This window comes from Aethalodelphis obliquidens, unplaced genomic scaffold, assembly GCF_003676395.1.
Source record: "Aethalodelphis obliquidens isolate GAN/ISIS:26980383/991018 unplaced genomic scaffold, ASM367639v1 scaffold74, whole genome shotgun sequence".
Lineage (NCBI taxonomy): Eukaryota > Metazoa > Chordata > Mammalia > Artiodactyla > Delphinidae > Aethalodelphis > Aethalodelphis obliquidens.
The window spans coordinates 4,254,650-4,275,598 of record NW_020838018.1 but is presented as its reverse complement, the minus strand read 5'-3'; the positions used below and the strand labels follow the sequence as shown (position 1 = coordinate 4,275,598).

Here is a 20,949-nt window from a genome sequence, read left to right as displayed (position 1 = left end):
CATCTTCTCCCATTCTGCCTTGGATCCCTGGCCGCCCCTGGCCAGTCAGAGTTAGAGTCCTTCGTCTGCTTTAGGAACGAGAACTGTGTGGGATATTCCCCCAAATAGATTCGGCAGAGACAGACAGGCCTAAATAATTTGAATAGGCGTAACGGGCGGGGCTGGCTCAGTCACGTTGTCAGCAGACCACAGCAAGAGGACTTTTATTTCCTGCCATGTGTGAGGCGGTGGAAGGGCATTTCCAGGGGGCCGAGCTCAGGGGTCTGCGGGCCTGGCACCCAAGGCCGGGTCTCTCCCGAATTCACGCCAACTCGCAGGAAATGGTGTTTGAGCAAAAGCGCCAAACAAACTGTTCGATAATCAGTTAAAAGATAAATCGCACAAAACAAACAACTGAGCCTCTGGAGGTTCCGAATCCTTCCTCCAAGAGAGCAAAAACAAAGAAAATTCCTAAGTTACAAACAGGAGGGTCAGGCCTTCCAATTCCAGACCTTTGCATGTGTTAAACAAAACCAAGAATAAGCAAGAAAATATGCTATTTGAATTGCGTTCAAAATGTCTTTTACAAGTGAAGCAAATTACTTCTGCATGTTCTGAGGCTCTGCAGAGAACAAATAGTGGCCTTTAATGGGTAAAATTACACAATTTGCTTTTAACAGTAAACCCAAAGCCGCGGTGGCTTCAGATAGCATCGCACTCCCGAGAGCTCCCTCCACGCAGCTCTACTCTTAGCAGTTTCTGAGCATTTTGGAGGGACGAAGTTGTCCCCACCGGGCGCAGCGTGGCGAGGAGGGGCCGGGAGTCCCCGGCGGGGACGCGGCCTGTTTCTTTCCTTGAACGTTCTGCTTCTCTTCCTCCCGCGCCGCCAGTTTCTGGGACTGGGTGGCTCTTTGGTTTGCCCCAGTGTAGGCTGGCGGGGCGCAGAGTCGTCCTGAGTTACAGATTTATGACCAGGCCCCCGGGGGTCCCGCCCCCTAAAGATGGGTGCCAACTGCCCCGGGCGTCTCTTCGGCGAGGGGAGCCCACCCCGAGGTTTGGCTGTACGCCCCCAAGGCTCCACCTTTGGGGCCAAGCGTCCCGAGGAGCAGGCCCGAGGGAGGGAGCGGGAGGCACGTCCGGGGACTGAGCTGCTGCCCCCGGTCCCGGCCCCCAGCTGCCCGCGCGCCCCGCCCGCCGCAGGCGTGTCCCTCCGGCAGGGGGCGCCGGCGCCGACCTCGCTCTGCCCATCGGGGCGGGCGAGCCTGGGACTCTGCCTCCCTGCTCGCCCGCGCCCGCCCCCCGCGCTTGTCCAGGCGGCCGGAGCCGAGAGGCGCATCCCGGCCGGGAGAGGAGGAGGACCACGAGTTGCTCGAAAGGGACCAACTCGCAAAGTGCCCAGGAGAAAGGGCAGCGGACGCGCGGCCGACAGGGGTGGTGGCGCCCGGACCCCGCGCCGCGCCGGTCCCAGCGCCCCGGCCCCTACGGCCCGCGGCATGGCCCGGGGCTTGGCGCTGCCGTTGCTGTGCGTCCCATCCGTCTGGGCGGCCGCCGCTCTCCTGCTCTGCGTGTCCGGGACCTCAGGTAGGACCAGCCGGTCCGCGCCTGCCCTGGCGCACCTCCTCCGTGCGCGAGTACGGGGCTCGCGGCTCGTGCGTGTTTCCCTTCCTTCGTGATTCTGCCCTGGCCGCCGCGCCGGCGCCGCTGCTCCCGAGAGAGGGGCGCCTGACTGGGCCCCTCCGCACCCGCCTCGGCCCCGTTCCCCTGCCCGCGCCCCGCCGCGCGAGGCTGCTTTCAATAAGGCGCGCTCTGGGGACGGCTAAGTGTTTCCAGAGGCCGGGGCGGGCGGCGCCGGCGCCCGCGGGGAGCCCCTAGCCGGGGGTTTATGAGGGTCGTGAGTGTGAATGCGGCCGGGCCCCGGGTCCGCAGACGTGTCCGAGGTTCTCAGCACCTTGACTCGGCCCTGCTCCCCGAGGTTCCCTTCCAGGGCTCCTGGCCCGCGGCGCCCCCCTCTGCGCCGAGGTCTCCCCAGGGCGGGCGCCGCGGTGGGACGAGGCTCGGGGAAGGGGGCTCCCTATCCCCGCCGCTTGGTTGAAAGGGGATTTGGCTTCCCTTTTGTTGGCCCCTCACCCCCTCCCCCACCGCCGGGAGGTGGCCGAAGCGGCATTTCCTGTGCCTGGGGTCCCCGGGCGGCCTTTCGGCTGATGGGGACCTGGCCTCCTTCGGGCAGGCTGGAGGGGCGGGCTCGGCTCCCGGGTGGCGTTTTCCTCGAGGGTCGAGCGATCTTGGGCGGCGTGGACCCCGGGGCGCCCAAGAGCTGCCGCCAGGTTCTGGGGGAACCTGGGGGGACCGGCCTAGGGGGCCAAGCCGTCCCGATCCCCGGGGCACCCCTGGCCTGCACCCCTCGCCAGATTCCCGCACCCTGCCGCGGCGGGGGAAGGCGGCGGGGCCTCCAGGTTTGGAGGCTGAGGGGGTTCGCCTCACGTCCCAGAAATCCGTGAGCCTCCCCTTACACGTGAGTGGGTCTCAGTGTCTCCACTCCACGTATTGCTTCCTCCCCCCGACCCCCCGCTCCATTTCTGCAGGAAGGTGAGAGTTAGGCAACAGGCGCGAGAAGGGGGCTCAGCTCTTCTCGTATCCTGCTGCCAGCTGCGCGCTCCAGGGACCAGTCCTCAGATTTAGGAATGCTGGGCAGCCTTTCCTGGGGGGCGTTTGGGTTTAAGCAAGGGCCGATTACGTCACACATCCCTTGTTACTTGATTTGGGAAAGGGGTTTGCATTTATGTCGCTGCTCCTTAAAGCATAAGCCGCTCAGGGTGCAATGTGCAATGGTAGGTAAACCAGACCTTCTAAGTCAGTCTTTGGGGTTTTAACAACATCCCTGTGGATTTCTGAACCCCTCACCCCGCTAGAATCCCTCTCGCCTTTCGAGTCTGGGGATGCATTTGCTGCGCTGTGGGAGGGGAAAGAGGGGGCTTATCCTGGCGACTCGACGTGCTTTTGCACAGCGTTTGCGTGGTGGCCTCGTGGGGGTTAATTGCCCTGCAAAAGCCTACCTCGTAAACTTATGCCTGGCGGCGGTTTAAGTTGCATTTGTCAGGGAAGAGTTGGAGGTGGGTGATGTGAGAAAAGGTGATGGGTCTGTTGCTTAAATAAAGGTTGTAAGAAGACTGGAAAGACTGCTCGCATTTTAAAAGCGCAGAGTAGTTTAAACATTGCCGTCGTTTACAGTCGAGTTTAAGAAATCTCTGAGGAACGAAGCCATCCAATATCATTTTCATTAATTTTTGAACCCTGTGTGGAGGTAATTTTCTTTTTCCAGTAAAATAATAGTAATCTCTATAGGGGAGGGAGTAGGGAAGCTGTTTATAATTCTTTTCCTTCTGGAATGCTAGGCTAGCTGGAAATTCAAAGAATATGATCATATTCAAAACTATGAATACAATTTTATGATTACAGGAGATTCGAGTGTTTGGCATCTTTTCTGCTGTAAAGAAGAATCCCTGTAATTTGAGTGTATTTTATACACAAAACATAAGTTACTATGTAAAAACATGGAAAAGTTATTCTAAAAGGATTTATAAGTCCTACATTTTTATAGAAGACTCTGTTCCTTAACGAGACAAATACCTGATTTGGGACCGTGTGCCCCGCCTGAGTAGGTTAGGCTGGGAGTTTTGGGGTCCCCCACCCCAATTTTGACAGTGCAGTGTTTACTTCTGGCCCAGATCCCTGGAGTGATGGTGGTAATAAATAATGATAGTGATCCATTTGGAAGTAAGTAAATGAAAACATCTTGAATAAGAAGACTTTATGGAAAAAGAAAAGTTTTTATATACTCTATAGTAAGGAAGCATGTTTTTCTTATTATGGCTGTGTACTAAGCAAAGAAGAATCACACATTTGAAAATTTTCAATGTTTAACAGTGAGAGCAAGTTTAACCCTCACGTCTACTTGATAAAAATGCCATCTGGAGAAAATGACCATCACTGACCCTGTGTAACGTTCCTGTGAGCTGCTGTGCTAAACTGTTTATAAAAATGGCGTTAGGTGACCGAGGGGCTCTAGTCAGTGAGGCTGAACTCTTGATTAGTAAAGCAAGTCATAGTTAGAAAACTTAACAAGAAATCTGCTTAATATTTTGCAAGCAGAAAAGCAACATGGGTTTAAAATGGTGCGTTTACCAAGAGTAGTTTTTGGTGAGAGTGATCTGCAGATTTACGAGGCAGTGTGAAATAACATTTGTATTATTATTGCTAAACCGTTTTTGTATTGTTTGGTCAAAATACCGCCGTAATTATTGTTTGTATGTCAGTCTCTGTTATGGTGTGATTTGTAGTGAATTACTTGTTCCCTGAGAACGTTTTGTCTCTTTAGCCTCGGTTTAACCTCTGAGACATTTAAGCCTGGCAGAGTTTGGGTTTAATGCCTATCCTCTGGAATCTTTTTCTGAGATCAATGGGATAGAAATGCCGGAGTAGGGGAACAGCCCGTCTGACAGGTAGGGAAGATTAATCCCCTAAAGGGGGATTTCTAAAGCAAGGTTTCAGCCAGAGAAGTGGCTCCTTTAAAATGCATTCCACGGGAGGCCAGGATGTGGAAAGTTATCATTATCATTGAAATGGAAACTGGGTGTGAAAGCCTTGGCCTCCCTAATCTGCAGAACTCTTGACTACTCTGATTAAAAAGTGTAGGAAATTTGTGTACTCTGTAACTCTTTTCCCAGGGAGAGCTGTAATTATACAATTCCAAGTTGTCAGGGAAAAGAAGTGGGCTACTGTTATCTGAACCCATCTTCTAAAATGCTCGTTGATGTCAGGGGCCTTTTGGTGTTTATCTCGTCCATTCCCTGGGAACCTGGAGGGGAACCGGCAGCATCCTGTGCTTACCACCTGGAGAAGGGCTGGGCTGCGGACCTTTGGGTTTACCCTGCTGTGCCCTATGGGGGAGCTCCCTATGGGCTGTGACATATTTCTGTTCATGGTGAAGAAAGTTGTCATTAAGATATTTTCTTCTTTGGGGACCTGTGGTGACTGCCAGGTGGACTCCATGAATACCATACGTGGAAGGTGTCAAAAGCAGAGTAACCAGGGGGGATTTGCTTTGCAGAGGAAGCGTTACTGGTTGTCTGGATTTTCCATGGCCAATAGTAGTTTCGTGAAAGGACAGTTGGGCTGAAAGGACTGGTTTTGAAAACATCGCTTCTCAGTGACTCTGGGTTCTTTGGTTTTGTATTGTTGGACTGCATCACTGTAACAGAAACACTAGGAGTTCGGTGGGTAGTGCGGGCTTCTTGAGTTTTGAAGTAAAAATCTAAGCAACAAGAGTAGCTCTGGCTCACTAATTATGGCTGCAACTGGCTGGGGTTTGTACCAGCCTCCTTTTTCTAGTATGTATTTATTTGGTTTTGCCGAGGAGCTTGCCAAGTTGGAAATGAGGGTGGGACAGCTCTGCTTGCATGTGCTGTTGTCTAAAATACGTCTGGGGTGTGATCTGTTTAAAATCATATTAGCAGAGTGGCCAAGGAATTGTTGAACATTAGGAAGGCTTTTCAAAAATAAGGAATTGTGTCGGTGTGGTTTGTGTTATTTTGGGGATTTCTGGTTTTTTTTTTTTTTTCCCTCAAGTTCTATCTCTGAAAGAACCAAAAAAAAAAAAAATCAAAAGCCAAAGGGAAGGAAATAATTACAGAAAAATTTAGCCTAATTAGACTAAGTGGCTTGTCCTCCAGAAAGTCTTAAGTTCCAGTGGGATGTGGTGTGTGTGTCTTTAATTGTCACTGGAATGAGCTTCAGTAAGCACTCTGTCACTTTTGAGATGTTATCGGGGAGAATGTGGCTGCTTCTTCAAATCCTCCTGGAGTGGGGGAGGGTTTTCCCCAAGTCCCCAAAGCTGCCAGCCTAATAGTTTCCACACACCCAGCGCCCTCCTGGAGGGCTAGTTAACCCAGCGCGCACTTAAATGACAGAAATCCTCATGGTAGACTTGTGCTGTGGAGTATAGTAGCTGCTAGGCACATGCAGCTATCTAGGTTAAAATTAATTAAACTGAACTGAACCGAAAGATTCATTTCCTCCACCGCACCAGCTGCATTTCAGTGGCCGCGTGTGGCGGCGGCTCAGATGGCCCAGGTACGTAGAGGACATTTCCAGCATTGCAGGAAGCTCTGTGGGCCACTCTCCTGTTTGTCCAGGGTCTGTGTGTTGGTCACTGTTGCTTCAGGAACAGTGTTGTGGAGTCCAGAGCCAAAGAGGAGCTTCGCCTTGTTTGCTTAGAGTTCTGTTTGTTGACTGTGGGAGATTTGAAGGCAAAAATGAAATGGATTGACTCTAATCGGTGGAACTAGAGGGCCCTGCCCCAAGAGGGGCTTAGCAGAGGTGTAATGATGACCAAGGCAGCAAAACCTTAGCGTATATGCTTGCATACTGCACAGTGCTGATATGAGGGAAATGTTAGCTTTAAAGAATTTGCATGTGAGGGGCTAAACGAGATTATGTGAACACGTGTGTGCACACTCACGTATGTGTTCGCGTGTGTTTGGGAGAGGGCACACCATGGCTTCAGTGCCATTAAAAAAGCACATGCAATGGTGATAGTGATGACTGTTTCCTCAAATTAGGCTGTCTGACGAAATGGGAGATCTTCAAGTGGTGAAAGGAAACAAATGTCACTGGAAGAAGGTTTAAAGTGCAGATTCAAAAGAATCCCAGCACAAGAAAGGCGAAGGAAACCTGCCCCGTGCCTGGCACATTGGGGGCATGCAAAAGCAGTTTCCCACGTGGGGAACGAAATCACAGTAGGGGAGGAAGAGGGAATGGGGAGATGACATCTGAGGCCATACTTATGGACGAATTCACAGTCCAATCTGAACTGAGTCTTACATGCATCAGATATGATTTGCCAAAGACTTCCTGGAGCAAGCATATCTGTGATAACGCCTGTTAGCGGCCAACCCTCGCAAGATCTTCTCCTTTACCTCTGGTAACCCGCCATGTGGGATGTGGTGGAATGTGTTTGTGGAATGTGTTTGCAGACCGGAAAGGGCTGAGAGAGGAGGGCAGATGTGGGAAGAGGCAGTAGGAACCAAGAGCAGCCAGAGCACCGTCCACAGAGAAGGGGAAATCGTGTGGAGTCAAGAGTCTGAGGATCTTAGCTCCCAGGCAAATGCAGGATGTGATGCGATAAGCAGGGCAAGGCATGGCGAGCTGCAGCCACGTTTTTGGAGGATAATTTGGCAGCAGCCGGGGGTGGGGGTGGGAAAGCTAAGAGGGTAGGGGTTGCACCCAAGAAAGGAGGTGCATGAAGAATCAAGGGGCTTGGTCTTGGATTTGTTGGGGGAATTCCCAGGAATTCCTGGGAGGAGCATCCTGGGAGAAAACTGATGCAGAAGGGAAAGTTCAGTCATTCCTTAGGGGTCTGGAGCAGGGATGCACACAACATTTTGGCTCCTGGAAGACAATGGGCATTGGGAAGGAGAATGAGTAGGATTTGTGGGATGATGAGGAATTGAGTGAGGACTTAAGAGTTCCATCTAAAATAGGGAGCAGCCCACAAATGAATGGCAAGACGGGTGTAGGAAGGGAGTGAGGGGTCACAGGCTGAGAATGCTTTTAGGCACAACCTCTGGGTCATATTCAGTTAAGTGTCCACCTTGCTGTCCTTTTGTAGGACGTTATTTTATGTTTTCAACTCTTATAGAACATTTGGAAATAACATATGGAAATTGGGAATTTTCCTCCCAACAGTGAAATAACTCCCAGGTCACCATAGTCTTTGTATAACATTGGATACGTTTCTAGAGGAGCTTAAAGTCTACAGGAAGAGTGGTGACAAGGGGGGGCTCTGTCTTAAGTGAACATGAGATGTGGAGGGAGGGCAGGAGTGGAGGGACTGGCTGGTTGTGCATCTGCTTATTTTGCAAAAAGAAACACGGAAAGGGGAAACCATAAAGTGACACCTCAGATCTTTTCTTAATTAAGGGAAAATATGCATAAAAGAGACCTTTTAAGCCATTTTTAAGTGTACAGTTCACTAGCATTAAGTATCTTCACACTGTTGTGCCACCGTTGCTACCATCCATCTCCAGAACTGTTTTCATTCCCCAGACTGAAACTCTGCCCCCACTCAACAACAACTCCCCATTCCCTCTTCCAGCCCTGGCAGTCACCATTCTACTCTCCATCTCTATGAATTTGACTATTATAGTATCTCAAATAAATGGAATTATATTATTTGTCCTTTTGTAACTGTCTTCTTTCACTTAACATAGTCTTTTCAAGGTTCATCTGTATTGTAACATGTGTTACTACTTTTTTTAAGGCTGAATAATACTCCATTATACACACACGTGTGCATACATACCATGCATATACCACATTCTGTTTTTCAGCTTTTTCTGTCTTTCGGTGGACATTTGGGTTGTTTCCTCCTTTTGGCTCTTGTGAATAGTGCTGTTATGAACATGGTACACAGATATCTGTTCAAGTCCTTGCTTTCAGTTCTTTTGGATGTACACCCAGAAGTGGAATTGCTGGATCATATGGTCGTTCTATGTTTAACTTTTTGGGTAACCGCCATACTGTCAACATTTGTTATTTTCTGTTTTATTGATAACAGTCATCAAAATGAGTGTGAAGTGGTTTTAATCTCATTGCGGTTTTGATTTACATTTTTCTAATGATTAGTGACGTTGAGCATTTTTTCATGTCATTTGTATACATTTCATGGCCATTTGTATATCTTCTTTGAATATGTCTGTTCAAATCCTTTGCTCATTTCTTAATCATATTGTTTGGGTTGTCTTGGTTGAGTTGTAGGAGTTCTATGTGTTCTAGATATTAACTCCTTATCAGATATATGATTTACACATATTTTCTTCCATTCTGTGGGTTGCTTTTACACTCTGTTGATAATGTCTTTTGATGCACAAAAGTTTTTAATTTTAATGAATCAATTTATGTTTTCTTTTTTTTTTTGGTTTTACCTGTGGTTTTGGTGTCATATCCAGGAAATCATTGCTAAGGTCAATGTCATGAAGCTTTTCCACTATGCTTTTTTTCTGAAAGTTTTTAGTTTTAGCTTTTTTTAGGTCCTTGATCCATTTGGAGTTAATTTTTATAGATGGTGTAAGGTAAGGGTCCAGCTTCATTATTTTGAATGTAGACATACAGTTTTCCCAGCACCCTTTGTTGAAAAGTTTGTTCTTTATTCATTGAATAGTCTTGGCATCCTTGTCATTTGCTACATATGTAGAGTTTATTTCTGGGCTCTCTATTCCATTGGTCTATGTGTCTGCTCTTAAGCCAGTGTTTTGATTATTGCAGCTTTGTATTATGTTTTGAGATCAGGAAGTATGAGTGTTCCAACTTTGTTTTTTGAGATCAGGAAGTATGAGTGTTCCAACTTCGTTTTCTTTTTCTAGACTGTTTTGGCTATTTGGGATCCCTTGAAATTCCATATGAATTTTAGGATAGATTTTCTATTTCTACAAAAAGCGTCACTGGGATTTTGATAAAGATTGCACTGAATCTGTACATTGCTTTGGATAGTACGGACCTCTTAACAAGTCTTCTAGTCCACAAACACAGGCTGTCTTTCCTTTTATTTAGATGTTCTTTAATTTCTCTCAACAATTTTTCAGTGTACAAGTCTTTTATCCACTTGATTGAATTTATTCTTAGTATTTTATTCTTTTTGATGCTTTGTGGATGGAAATGCTTTCTTAATTTCATTTTTGGATTGATTTTTTTTAGTGTATAATAGTGCAGCTGATTTTTGCCTGTTGATTTTGTATCCTGCAAATTAGTTTAATTAGTTCAAATAGATTAGTTTAAATAGTTTAATTAGCTTAAATTAGTTTAAATAGTTTAATTAGCTCAAATTAGCTCAAATAGAATTTTTGTGTATCTGTATGTAGGATCATGCCATCTGTGAACAGAGATAATTTTACTTCTTTCTTTCCAACTTTGGATGCCTTTATTTCTTTTTAAATTTTTGTCTAATTGCTCTATCTAGAACTTCCAATATTATATTTAATAGAAGTGGTGAAAGCAGACATCCTTGTCTTGTTCCTGATCTTAGAGAAAAAGCTTTCAGTTTTTCACCATTGAGTATGAAGTTAGCTGTAGGCTTATCATATATGGCCCTTACTATGTTAAGATAGTTTCTTTCCATTCTTAGTTCATTCTGACATATTTTTGTATGAACATGTTAATGTTCTACATGTTCAAAAAATAAAATTAAATCACTGAAAATGGCAGGAAACTAAAGCTGAATACAAACAAGTAAGTCCAACTATAAAAGAAACCTGTTGGATGGGCCAAGAAGTGCCTTCGGTTTTTTAAGTAAAAATAAAGGACACATTTTTCATTTTCACCAAGAACTTTATTGAACAGCACATTCACCCTTTTGTTCCACTACCATCTGCCATTTTTCAGGCAACTTCATAATTCCATCTTCCCAAAACTTTTTATCTTTTTGAGCAAAGAACTGTTCCAGGTGCCTTTTACAGCTTTACAGCCTTCCAGGGAATTGAAATTTTTTCCATTAAAAGAACTTTGTAAAGACTGAAATAAATGGAAATCCAAAGGTGCAATGTCTGATGAATACAGCAGATGAATCAAAACTTCCAGCCAAGCTGTAACAGTTTTTGCCTGGTCATCAAAGAAACATGGGGTCTTACATTATCCTGATGGAAAATTTTTTTTTTTTTTGACTAATTCTGGATGCTTTTCGTGGAGTGCCACTTTCAGTTGGTCTGATTGGGAGCAGTACTTGTTGGAATTAATCGTTTGGTTTTCCGGAAGGAGCTCATAATAGAGGACTCCCTTCCAATCCCACCAGAAACACAACATCACCTTCTTTGGATGAAGACTGGCCTTTGGTGTGGTTGGTGGTGGTTCATTTCTCTTGCCTCATGATCTCTTCTGTTCCATGTTGTTGTACAGTATGTACTTTTCATCGCCTGTCACAATTTGTTTAAAAAACAGAACATTTTCATTACGTTTAAGTAGAGAATCGCATGGGGAAATACGGTCAAGAAGGTTTTTTTCACTTAACTTATGTGGAACACAAACATCAAAGTGATTCACATAACCAAGCTGGTGCAAATGATTTTCAATGCCGGATTTGGATATTTTGAGTATGTTGGCTATTTCCCGAGTGGTATAACATTCATTGTTCTCAGTTTATGTCTCGGTTTGGTCACCATCAACTTCAGCTGGTCCAGTTGACCGTGGAGCATTGTCCAGCGAGAAATCTGCAGCACGAAACTTCGCAAACCACTTTTGACACATTCGATCAGTCACAGCACCTTCTCCATACACTTCACAAATCTTTTTTTGCATTTCAGTTGCATTTTTACCTTTCTTGAAATAATAAAGCAGGGACTTCCCTGGTGGTCCAGTGGTAAAGAATCCACCTTTCAATGCAGGGGACACGGGTTCCATCCCTGGTCGGGGAACTAATATCCCACATGCTGCGGGGCAACTAAGCGTGCTTACCACAACTACTGAGCTCGCACACGTCAACTAGAGAGCCCGTGTGCCACAGACTACAGAGCCTATGTGCTCTGGAGCCTGTGCCACAACTAGAGAAGAGAAAACCCACACGCCACAGCTAGAGAGAAGCCTGTACGCCTCAACGAAGATCCCACGTGCTGAAAGGAAGATAGGGCCAGGATAGGTAAAAATATAAGATGAGCCAGGAGCGTAATCTTATGATAGAAAGTGAACAGAAACAATGGGAACATATCAAATGTACAGTTGCCAGCTTGGAGGCGTTCCAGCGGTCAAATCTCCAACAGGTTAAGCGTCAAATAAATAAGGACAAGCATGGATTATACGTGGAACAAAATAGGAATCTATGATTCAACACCGATAAGTAAATAAGTACAATTGCCCCTCTGTATCTGTGGATTCTGCATCCTCGAATTCAACCAACCATGGATCAAAAATATTTAAAAAATTCTAGAAAGTTCCAAAAAGCAGAACCTGCATTTTCTGCACACTGGCAACTATTTACATAGCATTTACATTGTATTTACAGCCTTTTACATAACATCTGCATTGTATCAGTTGTTATAAGTCATCTAGACATGATGTAAAGTATACGGGAGGATGTGTGTGTAGGTAATATGCAAATTCTACTGCCATTTTATATAAAGGACTTGAGCATCCTTGGATTTTGGTATCTGCAGGGGGTTGGGGGTAGTGGGGTGGCCCTGGAACAATCCCCCACAGATACTGAGAGACAACTATATAGTTAAATACATGCATTATTTTCCTAGGGCCGCTGTAATAAAGTACTACAAACTGGGTGACTTAAAACAGCAAAAATTGTTTTTCTCACAGTTTTGGAGCCTGCAAGTCCAAAATCAAGGTGTCAGCAGTCCATGCTCCCTCCGAAGGCCCTGAGGGAGAATCCTTTTTTGCCTCTTTCAGTTCCTGGTGGCTCCCATTGTCCCTTGGCTTGTGGCAGCATCACTCCAATCTCTACACCATCTTCACATGCCCTTCTTTCCTAGATGTCTCTCTGTGTCCATTCCTCTTCTTATAAGGGACAGCAGTTATTGGATTTAGGCCCACTTTAAATCCAGGATGATTTCATCTTGAGATCCTTAACTCATTACTTCCGCAAAAACTATTTTCAAATAAGGTCACATTTGAAATTTTGGATGGATATGAATTTTGGGGGACACTGTTTAACCCACTACATCACATAAATGAACAGAATAGAGAGGGAACAGAGGGTACTTCCATACAGTAAAATGCAGGCTAATAAAATTGAGGTGACTTTAAAAAATTATGATTTGCAGCAATAATTGTGCAAATTGATTTGGGCGATGAATGTTGAATGCAATTAAATGGGGCCATGTTTGATGGGGAGCAGGGAATGTCCATGGCTCAGAGTATTTCCCCACAGAGCCTTTATTTGCAAGGGGACAATTAGCAGCTACAGACTGGAGAAAGCAGACGTCATCTAACTCTGTGACCAAGGCTTACATCACCACTGTGGGCAGGTGGACATAGTCCTTCCAACAAGGGCATTGATTAGCCTGCATTCCAGCTGGGGATGCAGAACCTGAGTCTCATGGTGACAAAAACCAGCAAGCCCGGGCTTCCCTGGTGGCGCAGTGGTTGAGAATCTGCCTGCTAATGCAGGGGACACGGGTTCGAGCCCTGGTCTGGGAGGATCCCACATGCCGCGGAGTAACTAGGCCCGTGAGCCATGGCCGCTGAGCCTGCGCGTCTGGAGCTTGTGCTCCGCAACAAGAGAGGCGGCGATAGTGAGAGGCCCGCGCACCACGATGAAGAGTGGCCCCCGCTTGCCACAACTAGATAAAGCCCTCACACAGAAACGACAACGCAACACAGCAAAAATAAATAAATTAATTAATAAACTACTACCCCCAACATCCAAAAAAAAGAAAGAAAAGTTAACTCTACAGGCAAGAAAAACCAATCCTTCCTCAAAAAAAAAAAAAAAAAAAAAAACCCCAGCAAGCCCAAATGGAGGGGCATTTTATTAAACAACTGGCCTGTAGTAGAAAACCTCAGTGTCGTGAAGGGAAAAAAACAGCCAAGAAACAGGTCCAGCTTAAAGGAGACGACAGGAGGAGACAAGTAAATGCAGAGTGTGATTCTGGACAGGACTGGGTTAGAGTGAAAACTGATGTGCACATCATTGGAACCTCTGATGAAATTGGAATATGGAGGTAAAGTATTTAAAAGTGTTGTCAAAGTTCACTTTCCTGAGTTTGTCAATTTACGGAGATACCGTAAGAGGACATCTTTGGTCTTAGGAAGTATGTACTCAGTGTTAAGGGGTAAAAAGCATGATGTCTGCAACCTACTCTCAGACAGTTCAGAATAAAAAAACAGTGTGACTATGGAGACAGAAAAGTGAAGTATATGGGTGAAATGTGAAAAATAAGTGAATCTGGGTAATGAGTATGGAGCAGTTTCATGTATGAATCTTCCAACTTTTAGGTAAATTTGAAATTATTTCAAAATAAAGGACTAAAATCATGTTAATTGATACAAATGTATGACTGTAGCCAGTGGAATCAACAATAGAGTTGAGCATATTCTCTTAAGAGAAAGACTCAAATAGTTATAATTTTATGGGAAATGGTGTCAGACCTCATCCAGGGATGGGGCAGGGCAGGTTCCATGTGCCTTTCAGGCCAGACAGAGTTTCATCAAGGAATGAAGACAATTATAGGACAGATGAGGGGGTCTGTATCCAGAATACATAAAGAAGTCATAAATAAAGAAAGTAAATGTTCCAGTTAAAAGAGGGACACAGAGTACAGCAGGCAGTTTGCAGAAAAACAAATACAAACAGCCCAAAACTTAAGAGTTTGGCCTTAGGATTCAAGAAAATGCAAATTATGAGGCAGTTATCCCAATGTTCTTCTGACTGAGCTTTGCCTGAAGTCAGAAGTGGGTATTAAGTAGCAGGTTAGTAATGATGCGGGGAGGGTGGGTGGCACAGTGGTGTGTAAGCTACCACTTTGAGGGCTGTGTGACATTTAAAATACACATATTCTGTGGTCTGCTCTAAAAAAATACATGCATGCCTGGGAGGCATCCTGTTCACAGCTCCACCATTTCTAATAGTGAAAGTTGGAAATATCAACATGCCTTTTAATGGGAGCCAAATAATCGAACCGGCACCATGTCTCAATTGTGGATTATTGTACAGCGGCTAAAATGAAGATGGAAATCTGTGGATGTCAACGGAGGGAGAGTTCAAAGCAAGATTCTGGATAAGGAGAAAATCAAGTTGCACAGGGATATGTGCTGCATGGGATTGATCTAAAAATCCCACCTCCCTCCCCCATTTCTGCGGATATAACGGTCTCTAGAATAAGGTCTCCAATCTACACGTCAGACTGACAACAGTGGTTACCCTGGGAGAGATGGGAAGACATAGGAATCTTCAGGATCTTTGATTCCATCATATCTCCTGTGCTAGGGATTACTTTACTGGATCCTGTCTTTTAGCTCCTGGGGGATGACATTTATGTCTACACATTTACATACATTAGCAGGAACTGTTACACAATGACCTCCTCCCTCCCATCATCTTTCCCTTTGCTTTGTGAAAAGTTCTTGTCCAGCTCTGGCCAGAGGGGAAGGTGAAGGAAAAACATGGAAAGTCAGTTTGTTGAGGACATTGTGGAAGTTCGTAGGTAATTCATAAGCTCTTCAGGGGTGCATGTTGATCTTTGGGGTGTTCTATGAGCGGGTAAAGAAATGGAAGTTTGGGGATGCAGGAAACTCACGTCAGTTAGTTCTCTGAGTTGTCAGATTCTCTTGGCTTTACAAATATTTGATCCAAATTCCATCCTGAACATATTTAACGGTTTTAGAGCTGTCACGAAGAATACCCCTAAGGTTGCTTCATACCAGCCCCGTGGTGTGTCAGTGGGCATCTTTGGGTCGCTTGTTTTGGTGCAGATAGGAGCAGCCGTCTCTGTTTAAGCCTAGAATCCTGAGTTTGCTCCGAGCGCTGCTGAAATACTTTTCCTTTGTGTAAATGCCCACAAGAGTCAGAATTTTCTTGATATTCTGAAACTAAAGCAAAACACAAGAAATATAAAAGGACGTTGAGGTAGAAATATGATTGGAGCTGTCTTTCAAAATGTACAGTTTCAAGTTTTTATGGCTATTAAGATGAAGTTCGTTGCTTTCACTTAATGACTGTATTATAAAGAGAATATTATACAGTTACAGGTTGAATAGCGTTTCCCCCACAAAGATACAGTGTTGGAGTCCTAACCCCCAGTACTTCAGAATGTGACCTTATTTGGAGATAGGGTCTTTACAGAGGTAACCAAGTTAAATTGAGGTCATTAGGGTGGGCCCTAATCCAATATGACTGGTATCCTTATAAAAAGAGGAAATTTGGACACAGCCCTACGTACACAGAGGGAAGACCATGTGAGGACACAGGCAGAAGGTGGCTGTCTGCAAGCCAAGGAGAGAGCCCTCAGGAGAAACAACCCTACCCGCACCTTGATCTTAGACTTCCAGCCTCCAGAACTGTGGGAAGATGAATGTCTGTAGTTTAAGCCCCCTAGCCTGTGGTGCTTTGTTAAGGCAGGCTGAGCTGACTCATACATACACATCTGCACGTACCTGCGTGCTAATCAAGTACGGCTTTCTATTGATTTTCTTTTCGGAGCATCTGCGTTGGAATTTATTTGATAAAAATGTTCCAATGCTAACGGACACTCCTGTCAATGAGCCCATTGTGCCTGGGGTGGTAGCTAACTGGCTTGACCCCACAACTGGTTAGTATTGTGGTCAGGGGTCAGTGTTACCAGGCCCAGCATGGACTGCAGTCAGGGTGCCTGTCTATGCCTATGGCCTGACTCAGGCGAGTCCCTTGGCATCAGAGGGCAAGTCCTGGAAAGCTTGTTGTCTGGGGCTGCTGCTCTGGACAGCACTGCGGCCAGGCCTGTGTGGCCTCTGGAGCACCTCTGTGTAACCAGCCCTGTGTCCAGGCCTGCTCTGTGGACGTCACTGGTCCCCTTCACCTTCCTCCAGCTGCTGGCCTGGCTGTCAAGAGAGGCTTTAATGGGGACCTCCCGGAGGTCAGAGCAGAGAGAGGTGGCCCGTTGAGGCCCTGAGATCCCAGGCACCCATCCTTTGTTTCCCTTGGGGGAACCTGGGTAACAGTGAAAACAAAATTCAACAAAAGCATACATCCTCAGGCACCGGGATGGTGTGGCTGTCAGCATGGGTGATTTATCTGGCCTGGAAGCCTTTGAAGCAGGAGGTGATTGGACTCCCTGAAGGCTAGCCCCGTGGGAAGGGCCTGGAAGTGCCAAATGGAGAGGAAGGAGCAAGTGGGTCCAGAGGGCTGGTGAGGGAGGGAGCCCTTGGAAGTGTATTTCTCTGTCCTTCGGATCAGAGGCTCCTTCCTTCACCCTTGTCCTGTTCCAGAGCACAGGGGTAGCTCTGGAGGCTGCAGGAAGATCCTGTGGACAGAAAAAAGCGTTGACTTTGTGCTGGCCCTAAACTCTGAAAACTTTGCCAAGGGGGACCCCCAGGCTGCTCCCCAGTAGCTTTTTGGAGACCTCAGACAGGGGCGCAGCGGGACGAGGCCAGCTGCTTCCCGGAGAGGCACCTGGTGTAGGCACCGTTGGGTGTTAGAGAGCGGGGGGCACGCATGGAGCTGTGCAGAGGATGAGAGTTAGCAATGAGCACACGTAGGGGTGTCAGCCTGCACCAAGTGGCTGCTGGGGCTTCTGACCGGAAGGCAGCTTTATAAGAAGGAGCCCAGAGGATGCCTTCTTGAGTGGAAACAAGAGGTGTAATTCTGATATAACCTTCTGATTGTATCAGTAATGGTCAAGCACATAATTGTTTCATTGTGAAGATTCAGCTAACTTTTTTGACATGTACATACTAGGTTTCCTTCACTATTTGCTAACTTCAGTATGTCTTTCTCATTTTATTTTAGAAGAAGGAAAATCCTTTGTTTAGCAAGGCAGAGAGAGCCCAGGCACAATTAACCTCTAATTAGTGAAGTGTTTTCAGAGTTCAGATAAGGTTCACCTACTTTTTTTTTTTTTTTTGGCTGCTCTAAACTTTGAGCCCATTTATTTTCTTTCTCTAAAAATAAAATAATAATTAAGAAAAAACCCCAAGATAGTCACGTTTCTTCTAGTTGACTAACCACAAATTTCTATGGGGTCTAAAAGCCAAGCTGATTCAAAACAAAACAAAGGGAAAGAGGGAAAGCCAAGTATGGGTATAAGTAGATCTGCCTGGGATTAAGTTTTTAAAAATGCTCTTTATAATTCCTTTTTTCCCCATCGGTGGAATGGGGCCTGCCCTGAGTTTTGGGTGTGTGTGGGGCGTGGGGTGTCCTCATGATACTGAGGGAACTTTGGCTTCGGCCCAATTGTCTTTTTATAATTGAAGGTATTTATTCAAAAAATCACTATGTGAAAACTCCCACAAAACAATACTATATACTTTCTATCTTTTCTGTGAGCAAATACTTATAAGAGGGCCCTCCTGGCGCTTGGGTGTGATTCAAAGGGACTTCATGTAGCTTCCTCTGGATTGTTCTCATTTTATTATTATTTTTTACATTAAAATTTTTTTAATTGGCCCCGCCGCGCCACGCTGCGTGGCTTGTGGGGATCTTAGCTCCCGGGCCAGGGATGGAACCCGGACCCCTGCAGAGGAAGTGTGGAGTCCTAACCACCGGACTTCCAGGGAATTCCCTATTTTCATTTTAAATCAGGGGAATGCATTTATTCCTTGATTAAGTAATAATCACGAAAAACAAAAAACCCAGTAACAAATGCTTATGGCTTGAAAAACAAAACCGAGAAGGTGTAAAATGAAAAGAGCCTGTCACTTCTCACCCTACCCCTGCCACTCTCTCCCCTGCGAAGGTCCCAGATAATCTCAGCCCACAGTCTTTGTACTTCTTTCCAGACATTTCCTAGGCTCATGTGCTTGTCGGTGCATCTCTCTTGTTAATTTTTTTTTAAAATTGTGGTAAAAGGCACATAACATGAAAGTAAGCATTTTGAAGTGCACAATTCAGTAGCATTTTGTACATTCACTTTATTGTGCAATCATCACCCATATCTAGTTCCAGAACACTTCCATCACCCCCTACTTTAGCAGTGACGCCTCACTCCCCTCCCTCAGTCTCTTGTAACCATTACTCTACTTACTGTCTCTCTGGATTTACCTATTCTGGAAATTTCATATAAACAGAATCATACATGCTGTGGCTTTGTATCTGGCTTCTTTCACTGAGCATAATGTTTCCAAGGCTCATCCTTGTTGTAGCATCCTTGCTTTATTTATATATATATATATATATATATATATATTTAACATCTTTATTGGAGTATAATTGCTTTACAATGAATTTGTTTTTATATACAATGAAATTATACCATGCATACTGAACTGAGGTTTGGTGTTTTCACATAACAATAGTTCTTACAAATCTTTCCATCTTAGCGCACGCTGTGCACCTCATTTTTAAAAATCTTTGCTAATATCTGTCATTTGGATACACATCATTAATTTCACTGGTCTCCTATGGATGGATACTTCTGATTTTTAGCTATTACAGAAAATAGTGCTGCAGGGAACATCTGTACATACATTTTTTGTTCTTCTATACTGTGTGTATCTGTAGAGTCAGTTCTCAGAAGTGAATTTTTTTTGTCCAAGGTATTGATATAGATTTTTGATAGATTCTACAAGGTTACGCTTCCAGAAGGTGGCAGCAATTTATGTGACAGCAAAAGTGTGTGAACTTCTCTGGTGTTTCCAAGCCCTGACCAACTCTGGAAATTATCAGGAATTTTAATCTTAGTAAGTCTTCAACAGAGAAATGGCATGTTAATTCTTTCTGTTGACATTTAAAAAATTGTCCATGAGGCTGAATGTTTACATAAGTCATTTATTCATTTTTTTTCTGGGAAATAAATGTTTGCTTTCTCTACTACTTTTCTACTAATTGGTCTCAATTGTTTCACTGATTTCTAAGACTATTTAGCTGTATTCCAGATCATATGAAAAGATTTTTTCTCAGGTTATCCTTTGACGTTGCTTATGATTGTTTCCATGCAGAAAGTTTTATTGAGTCAAACTAAGCTAGCTTTTATTTTATGTATTTTGAGTTTTGAGTCAGACATTGGAATCTCTTTTCCATTCCAAGATTATTTTAAAAAATTAACCTTCTTGAGGGGGAGTTTTAGGACTTTTTTTTTGGTTAAATCTTTCATTCACATGGAATTTAGATCCAACTTTAGTTGTTCTCCTCAGGAAAGTGAGTTGCCCTGAACTCCTTTATTGAATAATCTGTTCCTTTTCAATTACTGGAAAAGCAGCCTTTTTTTTTGGTATTATAAATTCCATGTTTGTTTGGTGTTATTTCCGGATCATTCAGTGTCTGTCCTGCTTTTAATTAATTACCATAGCTTTATAAGTTTTAATATTTAGTAGAATTAGTCTGTCCCTTTGCACATTTCCCCCAGAACTGTCCTGGCTATTCACACTTAGTTTTCTACATGAATCTTAGAACAATTAACATTGTTAATTATAAGTAAGGCAAGTTCTTAAGGGTATGAATTTTCTTATGAGTGTAGCTTTGGATACAGCTTTTAGATTGTGTTACATGTTGCATAATGTTTTAGTTGTTATTTTCCAGATAGTCTTTAATCTCAGTTTTTATTTTCTCTGTGATTCAAAAGTTAAGAAGAACATTTCATACTTCTAGGGACTCATTTTGTAGTTTCATTGCATTTTGTTTATAGAGAGTGTGGTCTACTGTATTTGGGTGTTGGGGAATTTGATGGTTTTTAATGGCTTAAAATATGGTTATTATTTGTTATGTACAGTGGGGACTTAGATGTAATCTCAGTTTAGAGCAACCTCATTGATTATGTAATTTCATTTTTCTTTATCTTTACTTACTTTTTTTTTCTTTATTTGCCTAAGGCAAAGAAGTGAATTCAGTATCCTATGCTATTATTTCTGTCTATCTCTCTAATTTTACTTCAGTTTTTGTGTTTTAGACACTGTGTTATTTGCTACATATATCATGAAAGTTCCTCATCGAGGATTGTAACCTTAATAATTTAAAAGTGTCCCTTTTGCTTTTTACTTCTAATTAAATCATGTACATTAATATTATGTAATTTTTTTGTTCTTAATTATGGCATTTGTCTAGTAAGTCTTTGTTTCTAAAGATGTTTCTGCTTCCTCATTGTTTGGTTTTAGATAGATATTTTATTTTATTTTATTTTATTTTATTTATTTATTTTGTTTGTGGTATGTGGGCCTCTCACTGTTGTGGCCTCTCCCGTTGTGGGGCACAGGCTCCGGACACGCAGGCTCAGCGGCCATGGCTCACAGGCGTAGCCGTTCCGCGGCATGTGGGATCTTCCCTGTCCAGGGCACGAACCCGTGTCCCCTGCC

At 44.4% G+C, this 20,949-nt stretch overlaps 1 protein-coding gene across 3 annotated transcripts in view; it reads left to right on the top strand.

Moving 5' to 3' along the window:
* The first annotated feature begins 1,216 nt into the window (after positions 1–1,216).
* The window catches only part of ROR2 (ROR family WNT receptor 2), a 218,267-nt gene continuing 198,534 nt past the window's right edge, over positions 1,217–20,949 (top strand). For 2 of the 3 annotated variants that reach the window (XR_003429790.1, XM_027091969.1), the window contains exon 1: positions 1,217–1,560. Coding sequence is in view for 2 of the 3 variants with exons in the window: in XM_027091969.1 (XP_026947770.1) it covers positions 1,473–1,560 (88 nt within the window). In the remaining variant the exon portion in view is untranslated. The remainder of the gene's footprint in view (positions 1,561–20,949) is intronic. The other variant, XM_027091968.1, reaches the window with a different exon arrangement.